The 13,763-nt window shown below is 46.9% G+C and overlaps 1 protein-coding gene across 2 annotated transcripts in view; it reads right to left on the bottom strand.

The window, feature by feature from the left end:
• PSTPIP2 (proline-serine-threonine phosphatase interacting protein 2) overlaps positions 1-4,372 on the bottom strand; it is a 93,333-nt gene extending 88,961 nt beyond the window's left edge. For both annotated transcript variants that reach the window (XM_082416706.1, XM_082416707.1), the window contains exon 1: positions 4,268-4,372. In XM_082416706.1, coding sequence (XP_082272832.1) covers positions 4,268-4,300 — 33 coding nt within the window. In that variant the 5' untranslated portion in view covers positions 4,301-4,372. The remainder of the gene's footprint in view (positions 1-4,267) is intronic.
• Between the last annotated feature and the right edge of the window lie 9,391 nt (positions 4,373-13,763).

Here is a 13,763-nt window from a genome sequence, read left to right as displayed (position 1 = left end):
AGCTCAAGCTCTGGTAATACCCAGAATGACCAGATTCCAAAGTGGCCAGAGGTTTGAAGCAGAGGGACAGCCCTGGATGGCCAGGGGCAATGAGCAAGCTCCTTCCCCTGGTCACTCGCCAGGCAGAGCAGAGAGGCCGCACCCACTGCAGGTGTTGGGGTGGGAAGAGTGCAGGACAGACAGTAGGAAGCTGGTCTGGGCCAAGAGCCGTGAGAATCAGGACGACCAGGTCAAAATAAGGGTCTAGAGGACATACGGGGTCAAGCTGGGCCTCACACCCTTGTGAGGAATGTGGGACTCTCCTGTGGCAGGAGGACATCTTGCTCTTCTGGAGCAGGTTCTACAGTCACCTGTGCATGGCCACATGGATCACAGGCCAAAGGCTGGGACTTTCCCTCTGTGGCCTCCTTCCCTGGAGCCCTGGAAACCACATCCATGGTTCCCGTCTTATTCCGACAAGGTACCACCAACATTAACCACAATAAATAACAGCACCGCTTAACCACATGACTGCTGGGAGGGAAACAGCACACAGGCGTTGTGTCCGAGTCAGGCAAACTTGGTTGGGGACTATCCCAGTTTTAAAGAACACTTGAGTATTCCCTTTTCAAGCAAATCCACCGAAAGATTCCTTTAACTAAACTCTCCATGGGGCATTTGAATAAGATTATTTGTAAAGTATGCGCTGACTTATACCTTTCCAGGAGCATCTACCTAATTTGACCATGGGTCTCTGAACTTTCATGGAACATTCCTCTCCTGGGCCTGTGATGGCTTCTGTGAGGGTTGAATCCCTACATCTCTGCCTCTCTTTCTCTGACCCCTCTCTCCTCCTGCCAAAATACAGGTAGTCACCAAGAGTGCTTCTCTGGGGACCTCTTATTTCTCGATTCTTTCTCCTCGAGTAACTGTCACCCATTTCCTTTGTCACCTCTGTGCTGATAATAGTTGACAATCACAAGTGCTCACTATGCGCCAGGCACATACTAAACTCTGATTTAATCCTCACAACAGTCCTAGAGCGTAGACATTGGTATTCTCCTCATTTTTCTACATGGAAAAACTGAGTATGGGAGTTGAAGTAATCTGTCCAAGGTCACCCAGCTACAAGGGGCAGACCGGGGATTCAAACCTGGCCAGGCCCCTCAGAGCCTCTGCTGATGACCCTTCTGTACGTTATGCTGTTCCGTGCACTCTCTTGCTTGGACACCCTTTCCAAGGTGCTGGGGCCATCTCCACCAGCCCCTCAAACCCAGAATGTTGACACCAGAGCACACTCACTGACGTGTTTGTACTGGTTGTTAAAATATTAAAATACCCCCAAATCTTGCTGTCTGGCACCCTGTTCCTTCCCCAAGACCTCCCCATATCCAGCAACCCTGGCATGGTCCTGGGGGGTGGGGGCGGGGGGTGTGGTTTCAGGATGCTCCTGGCCTGCCTATTGTCAATACCGCTCTGCTTCCTCTTCCTTCCCTCCCCACAAACCAGTTCCTCATCTGACTTCCTTATTTCTGGGGTCCGCACCTCATTTTCCTGTTCACCCTACACAGAGCTTCCTTCAAGTCCTCCTTTCCTCTTTCCAGCTTCAATTAGTGACCCTGTCCTGTGGCTCTGACTTCTTCTACCCTCTGCCATTCCTCCCATCTGTCTCCTCCTGTCCCTTCCCTATGATTTCCATCCTGGAACAGACCCTTTCTACCCCTGGCCCAGTTTTCTTCACTCCTACTAGACTCTCCCATCCCCTGACCCCTTTGCCCTCTACATCCCTGAGGACAGGCATTCAAGACCAAAGCCCGCCCTCCCTGTCGGCTTCCTAATGAGGAATCTACCTTCAACCCAAGAGTATGGTCTTACTCCTGCAAATGCCACCTCCATACAGAGGAGGCATTTTCTTAAATATTTATTAAATTCACTCAACTGATACCCACCTTGTTTCCAAAGTTTTCTACCTTATGTAATCACAACCTTCTTGTCCTTGAAGCATGAAAGTTATTGCCATCCTCTCAGTGATAACAACAGCCTTGCTCCCCGCTCCCACCCCTGAGAGTGTGAGAGCATTGCAGGCAGCCCCTGAGGTCTCCAACAGTTTCCCTTCTGCCCCTTTTCTCCCAAATCCAGGCTGACTGTCCCATCTGCCTGATTCCTGAGCATCCACATGCAAAGCACCATTGCAGTTCTGGGGGCTCAGTGGACGGTGGGAGCCAGTGCAAACCCCCCAGGAGCTCATGGTTGGGGCTGAAGGAGAAAGATATCCATGATATCCACATGAAGTGTCAAATGATGTCCCACCATCTACCTCTGGCAGTGCCAAAGGGACACTCTCGCTGAGCACCAGCCTCGTTGAAGGCATTCACTGAGCGTTTGGTCTAGGCAGAGTCCTGCTCCACTATTTAATAGCTCTACAAACTTGGGGAATGTTGCTTAACCTGTCTGCCTCTCAGTTTCCTCATCTGTAAAATGGGATACTCAGTAAGGGTAGTTGTGAGACTTAATGAGTGGTATGTGTAAAGTGTTTAGAACAGTGCTTGCCACAGACTCCATACACAGTAATATTAGCTATTACTGTTTTTATTATTTGACATAAAATATAGGAAATTAGAGATGTAAGATATCTTTGCAAACTCTCTCTCAGGATCTCGTATCTTCTGAAAGTAAAAGCTCAGAGGGAAAAAAAAGAAAGTAAAAACCCAGAAATTTCTCTGCCTTGCACTTTCACCCTACCTCTAACTCCCAACACAGATCTCACGTCTCCCCCCTCCCCTAATCACTCCTGCAAGTCTGCACTGGGAGCGGCTGGGGGGCTGCCTTCCTATGGCCTGGGAGGCCTCTGAGGATGGAGGCCGCAGCTCTCACCCCACGACATGCCCTGTCAGCCTTACAGATCCACTGTACTCATTCAGCCACTACTTGCTGAGAACCTGCTGGCATCAGCCTGTGCAAGGGGCAGTGGCATTGAAAGCCAGCACAGTAGCTGTCCACAAGGTGCTCACATGCTTGTAGGCCCCCAAACTCAAAACCATAAACTGACAAATGCTATGAAGGAACAGAACATGTGCTATTGGGTGCAGTCAAGAAAGGCTTCCCTGAAGAGAAGACACTGGGCAGAGATTTGAAAACTGAGTGTTACACTTTGAGGGGAAGAAAGGCAGGTCTCTCTACCCTGCTTTTTCCCACAATGCCTGTCATGGGACCCAGAAGTCCTTTATTCTACCCAAAGAACTCCCAGGCCTCCTCAAGGGGCCAGCTGCGAGGTTGTTCACCTTCTCTGTGAAGCTGCGGGGGCGTGAGCTGCACCCTACAGGTGGGCAGTGCCCCAGGAGAACCTCATAAACTCCAGGAAAAGGGACTTCACAAAGCAGGGTCTAAACTGTGTCCTCGAGGTTACAGGGCCAGGTTTCTCTACCCAGCAGCTCTAGATAGGGGACAGGAACCTGCTAAGCAGCTACGAGGCTGAATGGGGGACAATCAGGGTCTCAAGTAAGGAGCTGGGGCGGCTTGGCAGCAGTAGGTCAGTCTGGAGACGTGGTGACTTTCTGCTCCTGCCTTAAAGGGATGAGGGCGGTTCCTCCGCATGAAGGGGTACAGACCCTTGAGGGGCACCTGCGGAGTGAGAGGACAGGGGGGAAGAAGACTGGACAGAGGGAGAGGGGCAGGCAGAACTGCTGCCTCCTGGTTAGGCCCGACCTCGGGCTCAGATGCCCCCACCGGCTCACAGGGTCTCACACACGCACCGGCCCCCCCCCGGGCGGGGGCAAAGGCAGGGAGAGGCTCAGGAAGCGGGGCTGCGGAACCCGGCAAAGCTTCTGCTAGAGAACGCCTCTAGGGTCGTGTGCCGGGGCGAGCCGGGAGCTAATGGGGCTCAGACAGGCTGTACGTTTCCGCGGACCTGGAAAAGCCGATCAGCCTGGCGAAGTTCACCCCACGTTCTTCACCCCACGTCCCCCCAAATCCGCTCACAGCGCAGCCTCAGGGGCCACCGGCGACTCACCCCGGACGGGTGACTCCTCTCTTTGGGTCTCGGTTTCCCCATGAGATGAGGGGGATACACCCGTCAGCAGTGTCCGGGGGCGCGGGCGGCCGAGGGGGAGCCTGAGAGCCGGATCCCGGGGACCCGCGGGCGCGCGGCGGGCTGGGGTAAGCGCAGAGAGGGGCCGGCGGCGGTGCCTCCCCTCGGGTTCTGCCCCGGAGCACGGGGCAGGCGCCCACGGCTCCCCTCGGAGCCCCCGTTCCCGAGCCCGGCGATGGGTCGCTTACCCCGCCGACTTACCCAAAAGTTCCCCTTGAACAGTGAGCCCGTCATGGCCGGCGCGCGAGGAGAGGAGAAAGCCAGAGCAGGCGCGCTGCGACACGGACTGTCAGGGCCAGCGGCGCGCCCCGCCCGCAAGTCCCGCCCCCGCGCCTGCCCCGCGCAGCCCCGCCCCGCGCCGCTGGCACCCAGCACTCCGCACTTGTCCCGCGCGTAATGGAGGGGCGGACCGCGGGTTAGAGCCCTGCGGCGTCAGGCTTCAGTTAGTCAGCCCTACATTCCCCCTCCTTCGGGAGGCCTTTAAGGATTGGAAGGAACCGGTCCTGTCGCCTCCCCGAATTCGGCTCCGTTCCTGCCCACAAGCCCCCTCCTCCCTCGACCCAGTTCCTCGCGGAGAAATCCAGGCTCTGCGCGGTGGTGGAAGGAGCCCCCGCCGGATCGGAGGCGGTCGCGGGGACAGCGCGTCGGCTCTGTGAAGCTTGAGCATTGACAATGCTAGCGGCCGCGTCAGGTGTGGACGCTTCATCTAGTCAAGTGCAGGACCCCAGAGGCGCCCGCCACAGACAAGCACGTTTTAGTCTAAAAGTCATGGAAAGATCACTGATAGTGTTCCCCCTTGACTCTAGGTCCCTCAGTGGGGTCCTTACAAGGCATCCGGGAACTCAGCTCCTCGCGGCCCTTCCGCATCTTAGGACCCAGACCCAATACCCTTTTCCACCAATCCCATTCCAGAAGTAGGAGCCCGAACTTCCTTCCTCTCCCTCCACTTTCGTAACGTAACACACTCATAAACATAACCCAGGGCAAGTCAGACCCATCCGGGCTTTGTAGTAATACGGCACTCTGGGACAAAGTACTGCCCTGTGCTACATGCCCTGAACCTAAACTGAAGCCCAGAGAGGCTGATTGACTTGACCAAGATCACAGCGTATTTAAGGTATGAAGAGCTCGGTTACAGCTCTTCCCTTCCAAACAGAATCAGAGCCCAGGATAGAGGTCATTCCTGGGACAGATCCATTCAAGGAGGGGAGGATGAAGGTCCAGAGTGCCAGCCCACAACCTCATGCCTGGAGAGGCAAGCTTTGCCTCTGAGCAGGTTCTAGCTTGGTCCAGACAGAGCGAAAGGACAATTACTGGGGTGATATGAAGGACAGTTGGAAGATTCTGCCTGGTAATACCTAGCCCCCTCCCCTGTGATGAAATCCCACCAGTAGTCATCCGCAACAAGGATGGAGAGGTGGCCTCCAATCCTGGGTCACTCCGAGGACATGCATCCATTCATCTTGTTGTTCATCTCTTTGGAAAGCAGTTAGGTTAGAAGAAAGAAAGGGAAGCCTGACAGCATCATAAAGGGCAGCAGAGGCCACAGAGGGCACCAGGGGGACAGGCTAAACAGCAGGAGGGGTAAGAAATAGTGACAACTAGGCAAATGAAAGATGCTGCAGTGCCACAGACAGCATCAAACTGTTCCTGGGAGTTTTGAATATTTTGCAACAAATATTTTAAATACAATTCTAATTGTCTAAGTTTTCATTTTTAACATTTTTAAAACATCTCACGGTACATTGTACTTGATTTTCGTGGCTCAGAACCCAGTCCTCTGAATTTTAACTCTCTTCCACCACCTGGTGGCAAGATTGCAAACTGCAAATGGTTGTCCGCGCTGCCAGAAAATATTCCTCATTCATTCCTCATTTATTAACCTCATCACCTGGACAGGTGTTGGGAGTTAAGAAAACAAGCAATATCTGTACTATATCCAAGGGTCTATAACAATTTTGGGATATTTTACTAACGAAATTAACACTACTACAGCAACAATGGAATGATGAAGTTTAATGATCAATACATTTAAGATAAACCACTATTAATATTTTGGCATCTCTTCCAATAATACACATTTGCATGACTGAGCTCTTACTGTACATAAAATTTTGAGTTTTGCTTTTGTAACTTAACAATATTTCATTAGTATTTTCTGAAGTCCTTTAACACACTTTTCCTAACAAAAAGTTTGATAGCACCTGGTCCTGGCCGAACAGACAGGACAGATACTCTTGCATGTACAAACTGAAAGCCTCTGTGAAGAGAAATTTGGCCATATCATCAAAATTTTAAATGCTCCTATTTATTTATTTATTTATGTATTTTGGGGCCGCGAGGCTTGCAGGATCTTGCGGGATTGTTCCTGACCAGGGATTGAACCCACACCCTCAGCAGTGAAAGCGCAGCGTTCCTAACCACTGGAGTGCCAGGGAATTCCCTAAATGCTCCTGTGTTTTGACGCAACAATTCCATGTTGAAGAATTTACCCTCCAAATATCCTTATGTGTGCAAAGTGAAATATGTATAGTTATTTATAACAGCATGGTTATTCTGCCAAAGATTTTAAAGAACTAAATGCCATCAGTGGAGAACTAGCTCAATAGATTGTGATACAGCTAAACAATGAAATCATATTCAAGCATTAAAAAAGTGAGGAAGCTGTGTTTTGATATGGAACAATCAACAGCTATTAAGTGGGGGAAAAAAAGCAAAACAAACTGCCATTGGGTGAGGAGGAAAAAGAATAGACACACACGTTTTAAATGGGTCTCTTTGATGGGGGGGATGGGGCAGAGGGGCATAGGAGGGAAGGAGACCTACTTTTCTTCATGCCCTCTGGACCTCTGAATTTATACAATGTGAGTTTATTTCAAATCCCCCCCCCCCAAAATTAAAAAGAAAAATCTTCAGTGTCATTTTTTAACTTTTGCATAATTTCCTATCAAGTGGATATACCAATACTTTCTTAGCATTTTCTTAATGCTTTTAGAAATATTACTGTGATAAATCTTTCATATAAATTTTTGTTAAAATTCCTCATAATGGAATGTTCATAGCAGCACTGTTCACAATAGCCAAGATATGTTAACAACCTAAATGTCCACGGACAGATGAACGGATAAAGAAGATGTGGTACTCATATACAATGGAATATGACTCAGCCATAAAAAAGAATGAAATAAATGCCATTTTCAGCAACATGGATGCAACTAGAGATTATCATACTAAGTGAAATATGTCAGAAAAAGACAAATATCAGATGATACCACTTATATGTGGAATCTAAATGACACAAATGAACCTATCTACGAAACAGAAACAGACTCATGGACATAGAGAACAGACTTGTGGTTGCCAAGGGGGAGGGGTTTGGGGGAGGGATGGAGAGGGAGGTTGGGGCTAGTAGATGTAAGCTGTTATATATGGAATGGATAAACAACAAGGTCCTACTGTGTAGCACAGAAAACTGTATTCAATATCCTATGATAAACCATAATGGAAAAGAATATTTTAAAAAAGAATGTATATATACGTATAACTGAATCACTTCGCGGTACAGCAGAAATTAGCATTGAAATTCAACTATACCTCACAAAAAATTCCTCATAGTGGCATTACAGGTTAAATAATATAAACATTTTTAAGGTTTTGAAATAAAACTGTCAAACTGTTTTCCAGAAAAGTTATGGAGGAAAAGGAGGCTTCCCCAGAAGGAAATAGGGATCTTTTCCCTGAAATAGGATAAATGGATGGTGAGTGGCAAAAGTAACAAATGCCCACTAAAATCACCAATTTTCCTTCACACCTATCGGTCTGCATTCCTCTTCCTCCCCTTCCTCCCCTTCGCCAACTCCTCTTAGTTGTTCCTTCTTGAAACACCGCTTTCTTCTTGTCTCTGCTCTCCTCACAAAGCCACGTTTCCCCATCACAATTAAGTCCCAAATGCCCCTGTGTGGTCAAGGCCCTCCCTACCCTGACCTTTCCCACTTCACTCCCCGGCTTCCTCCCCTCTCCTCACCCCAGGCCAGTCAGGCTTTTCTGCCATCCCAACTTTGCTCCTCTTCTGCAGGCAGCCTGGGTGCTGCTCTTCTTCCTGCTCAAGTTCCATCTCACCACCACCTCCCCACCTTCTCCAGCCCTGTCTTCTCACTTCTTGAATTTCTAGAAACTGTCATTCTTGTCACACAAACTAGCCCTTAATGAAATACGATTTATATCCTTATGTTCTTCTCTAATTTCTGTTCCTCTTGGATAGCTTACCTCCCCAAGAAGACTGAAAAGCACCTCAAGAAGACTGAAAAGCACCTCAAGATAAGGATGATATTTTCTCAAGTACTCTCATGGATTAGACAAATGATGGAGCCAGCCAGGGAATTCAATAAGCTCTCTCTGATCATCAAGAGCAGAACCAATTTTTACTTCAGTTCCCATACTCCGATCCCTCCCTTCCAGGAGACGGGAGCAAACTTGGCCAAGGAGGTAAAGCCAGGATCTGAGGACCAGGACCTGGCCAAGCAGAGGCCATGGTACAAAAGCACCAGAGGGCAGGAGTAAGCTGTATTAGGTCTGCCAAGACAATGTCAAAAGCAGAGAGGATGGATTTCGTCACTAAGATTAGAAGCTGAGTAGATTGAGGAATGGAACAGAGGGTCAGAACAGGACAGGAATAGAATACAATGGGAAAACTTCCAGGAGGAGGCTTCAGTGCCCAAGGGCTACTAGCTGCATGGATCAAAGCAAGGGTTAGGGTAAGTACCATTGTTGGGGCCCAAGGCAGACCACCCGCAAAATATGCCTCAGTGGCATATTGATTTTGAGTTAAAGTTATTTAAATTGCAAATGCAAGAGGGACACTTGACCATCCTGTCTCCCTGAAAGCAGGAAATAAATCTCCCATTTGAAAGGTGCCCTCCCTGTACTAGGAGGTTATCTCTTATCTCTTATCTCTAATCTCTTATCACCAGAGATTATGGAATTCAGGGCCAAGAAGCCTATATAAACAAAACTTGTTACTGTAATTCTTTCATTTACTACCCCGAGCCCAAACTCTGTTTAGACTCAGTTATGAAGCACCCAAAGCCTAAGTTTCTTTGTCCTGACAATTCCTATCAAATGTATTCTTTGTCTAAAAAGTATGGGGGCTTCCCCTAGTGACACAGTGGTTAAGAATCTGCCTACCAATGCAGGGGACACGGGTTCGAGCCCTGGTCCAGGAAGCTCCCACATGCCGCGGACCAACTAAGCTCTTACACCACAACTACTGAGGCTGCGCTCTAGAGCCCGCGAGCCACAACTACTGAGCCCACGTGCTGCAACTACTGAAGCCTGCATGCCTAGAGCCCATGCTCCGCAACAGGAGAAGCTACTACAAGGAGAAGTCCGCGCACCGCAACAAAGAGTAGCCCCCGCTCACCGCAGCTAGAGAAAGCCCGCGCTCAGCAACAAAGACCCAATGCAGCCAAATATAAAAATAAATATATTTAAAAATAAATAAGTAAAAAGTATAAAAGTTGTCTGCTTTGGGCTTCCCTGGTGACACAGTGGTTAAGAGTCCGCCTGCCAATGCAGGGACACGGGTTCGAACCCTGGTCCGGGAGGATCCCACATGCCGCGGAGCAACTAAGCCCGTGCGCCACTACTGAGCCTGCGCTCTAGAGCCCGCGAGCCACAACTACTGAAGCCCACGTGCCTAGAGCCCGTGCTCTACACACGAGAAGCCACTGCAATGAGAAGCCCGTGCGTCTCAATGAAGAGTAGCCCCCGCTTGCCGCAACTAGAGAAAAGCCTGCACGCAGCAACGAAGACGCAATGCAGCCAAAAATAAATATATAAATTTATTAAAAAAAAAAAGATTAACATGAACAGTCATAATTCTCATTGACAGTATGTACCCTTGACATCAGGTGATGAGGACTGGTAATTTACCTCTGTGGTCTTTCACCTAAAAACATATAACCCTCGTCTAATCATGAGGAAAATATCAAAGTGAAAGACATTCTATAACATACCTAATTACTATCCCTCAAAACTGTCAAGGTCATTACAAACAAGGAAATCTAAGAAACTCACAGCCCAGAGGGACCTAAGGAGGCGTGATGACTAATGTAGTATCCTGGATGTGAAATTGGAACAGAAAAAGGACATTAAGTAAAAACTAAAGAAATTCATGGGGGCGGGGGGGAGTAGAAAACAAAACACCTAAGGAAATCTGAATAAAGGATGAACTTTAGTCAATTATGACGTATCAATATTGGTTCATTAGTTGTGACAATATACCATACTCCTGTACTATCATGATGCTGCCTCAGCTCAGGAAGGCTTTCAGGTCAGCTTCAGTACAGGGGCCAGAGCTGTGCTGGGCTCGAGTTGATGCCTTGACCAAATAAAATAGGTTCAGACAGAAACTTGTGTAAGCCACCTTTCTAATATACATCTTTATGGTTAATAGGATTTGTTTTAACTGGCTAAATGCAGGACCCCTGGAGAGTACAAGTGAGGTCAATATTGCAGGTTGGTCTTGCTGATAATTATTGTTTTAAAGATGCTTGTGCAGAAGAGTTAATATATAGGCAGGTCTGGGACTGCTGCTATCCTGAGAAAAGCCTGCTTGCAAGATTAGCCCTTGACTAGCATCTAGGAACTAGACTGGTATTCAGTTCCAACACTGATATAAAAATTCTGTGCCTAAACTGTTTGTACAATGTGACTTATGCTGAATACCTGTTTCCTTCCGGGAGTCTGGAATTTTAGTACATGCTAGGCAGAAGGTGCCCATGTGACTAGCCCCAGTAAAACCCTTGGACTGGGAGAGGACTAGAAGGCTTACACCTGGTTTCCTCCATACATTAATTACTCCAGGAGCATCTTCCCACTGCTGATTTTGCGATCTGTGGTTCATACTGATATGAGATGGAAAGCTTTCCTTGAGAAAATGCCAGCTAGTCAATGTAGAAAGGAATTATAAAACCACCACTTTAAAACTCCCAATGCTGTAACTATTTCAGGCAAGAATCAACAGATCCCAAAACCATTCAGTGAAAGATGCTGGGGAGATAATTAGGGAAACTTTATTAAGGACTGCATATTAGTGAATCAATGTTTGTTTTCTTAGGTGTAATAGTGGTATTGTGGTTATAAAGATGAATATCTTTATTCTTAGGATATAGATGCTGAAATGTTTTAGCTCAAGTGTCCAAACTGTCAGGATGCCTGCAACTTACTCTCAAATGGTTCACCAGAAAAATGAATAAACGAAGTAATGAATGAATAAAGCAAATGCATCAAAATATTAACAACAGGTGTATATTGATAAAGAGTAAATGGGTATTAATTGTACTATTTTTTCAACTTTTCTTAGGTCTGCGTATTTTCATAATTTAAAAAGAAAGTAAAGAGGGGACTTCCCTGGTGGCGCAGTGGTTAAGAATCCACCTGCCAACGCAGGGGACACAGGTTCAAGCCCTGGTCCAGGAAGATTCCACATGCTGTGGAACAACTAAGCCCGTGCACCACCAACTACCGAGCCTGCGCTCTAGAGCCCGTGAGCCACTATTGTGCCTGGATGCTGCTACTGAAGCCCACGCACCTAGAGCCCATGCTCCCCAACGAGAAGCCACTGCAATGAGAAGCCCGCGCACCGCAACAGAGTAGCCCCCACTCGCCACAACTAGAGAAAGCCTGCACGCAGCAACAAAGACCCAACACAGCCAAAAGTAAATAAATTAATTAAAAAAAATACTAAGTCAGAGAAAGACAAATATTATATGATTACCACTTGTATGTGGAATCTAAAAAATAACACAAATTAATTTATTTACAAAACAGACTCACAGAACAAACTTATGGCTACCAAAGGGGAAAGGGAGGAGGATTAATTAGGAGTATGGGATTAACAGATATGTACTACTGTATATGAACAAGGATTTACTGTATAGTATAGGGAACTATATTCAATATCTTTTAATAACCTATAACAGAAAAATCTGAAAAAAAATAACTGAATCACTTTGCTGTACACCTGAAACTAACACAATATTGTAATCAACTATACTTCAACCCACTAAAAAAAAAAAAAAAGTGGGCTTCCGTGGTGGCATAGTGGTTAAGAATCCACCTGCCAATGCAGGGGACATGGGTTGGATCCCTGGTCTGGGAAGATCCCACATGCCGTGGAGCTACTGAGCCTACACTCTAGGCCCACAAACCACAATTGCTGAGCCCGTGTGCCACAGCTCCTGAAGCCTGCGTGCCTACAGCCCGTGCTCCGCAACAGAAGCCACCACAAGAAGTCTGTGCACCACGACGAAGAGTAGCCCCCGCTCGCCACAACTAGAGAAAGCCCGCACACAGCAGCGAAGACCCAATGCAGCCAAAAATAGATAAAATTAAAAAAGTAAAAAGTCTTCCTCTGACCAAATGCCAACACAAGCTCTTTTCCAGCTCTACCAGTAGGTATTCATTTTTAATTCAAATGGCATTTTGTACTGGTTACTTACTGCATCTTATTTGTATTTCTAGGTAGTAGCTGCACAGTATTTACAAAGTCATCATTACATTAAATGTCTTTTGTCTTCCCTCCCTAACCCTAGATAAGCTACTGAGAGGATCCTTCTGCCTTGCTCACTTTGTACCTTTCTTTAGTGTTCATCTCATAGTTGATGCTCAATAAACTAAGCACTATTTAAAATATGCCTATCTTGGGCTTCCCTGGTGGCGCAGCAGTTAAGAATCCGCCTGCCAATGCAGGTGACGTGGGTTCGAGCCCTGGTCCAGGAAGATCCCACATGCCATGGAGCAACTAAGCACCCCTGTGCCACAACTACTGAGCCTGTGTTCTAGAGTCCGCAAGCCACAGCTACTGAGCCTGCACACCGCAACTACTGAAGTCCATGCACCTAGAGCCCCTGCTCCACAACAACAGAAGCCACCGCAATGAGAAGCCCGCGCACCACAACGAAGACCCAACGCAACCAAAAACAAAATTTTAAAATTTATAAAAAATAAAATATGCCTATCTTAATTTCTAGAATCATAGACTTTATTATCAAGAAACCTTAAAATACGTATCTGAAAGCCATAAAACCTCAAATTTCAAAGGTCAAGTACCTTTTCAGACGTTCACCATTCCTCTGTAAGTTGTACAAAAACCATTTTATGATAGGCCATTTGGCTGCCACACAAGAAGGCCGTTAATCAGAGTATTCAGGCCTGCCTGTTCAGAACAGCCAGGTGAAGTGCCCCATCACATTAGTCTCTTGAGTGATTAAAAAAAAAAATACATTTGAATCTTAGAATTTGTTGCTCCTGGTTCACTGCTGCAATAGAATGGGCTGGGCTTTAGCTCAGTAAAATCAGGGAAAGGGCCATACGCTTAGAATTCTTGACATGTTCTAGCACAACTCTTTATTTACATGAACAAAAACTTAAATGACTTACCAAATTCATACAGCTTATTGACAGCAGAAACTAAAATCTAAATGACCAGACTCACAAAAACTTTTCATAGGGCATATCTGCTCTTTTAGTATCAGTATCATCTATCATTAGACAAATTAAACTAGTACAGTTTTAAAGTATTCTATTTATACAGAGCCTACAGAGACTGAGAAGAACATAAAGATTTTGGCTTTCATCAGCTCATAAATAAGTCACATAAGCAAAATTTCTTTACCGCAAATCATGATGTTTATAT

The sequence above is a fragment of the Balaenoptera physalus genome, assembly GCF_965194825.1.
Source record: "Balaenoptera physalus genome assembly, chromosome: 12".
In the NCBI taxonomy this organism is placed as follows: Eukaryota; Metazoa; Chordata; class Mammalia; order Artiodactyla; family Balaenopteridae; genus Balaenoptera; species Balaenoptera physalus.
This window is presented reverse-complemented; position numbering and strand designations above follow the sequence as displayed.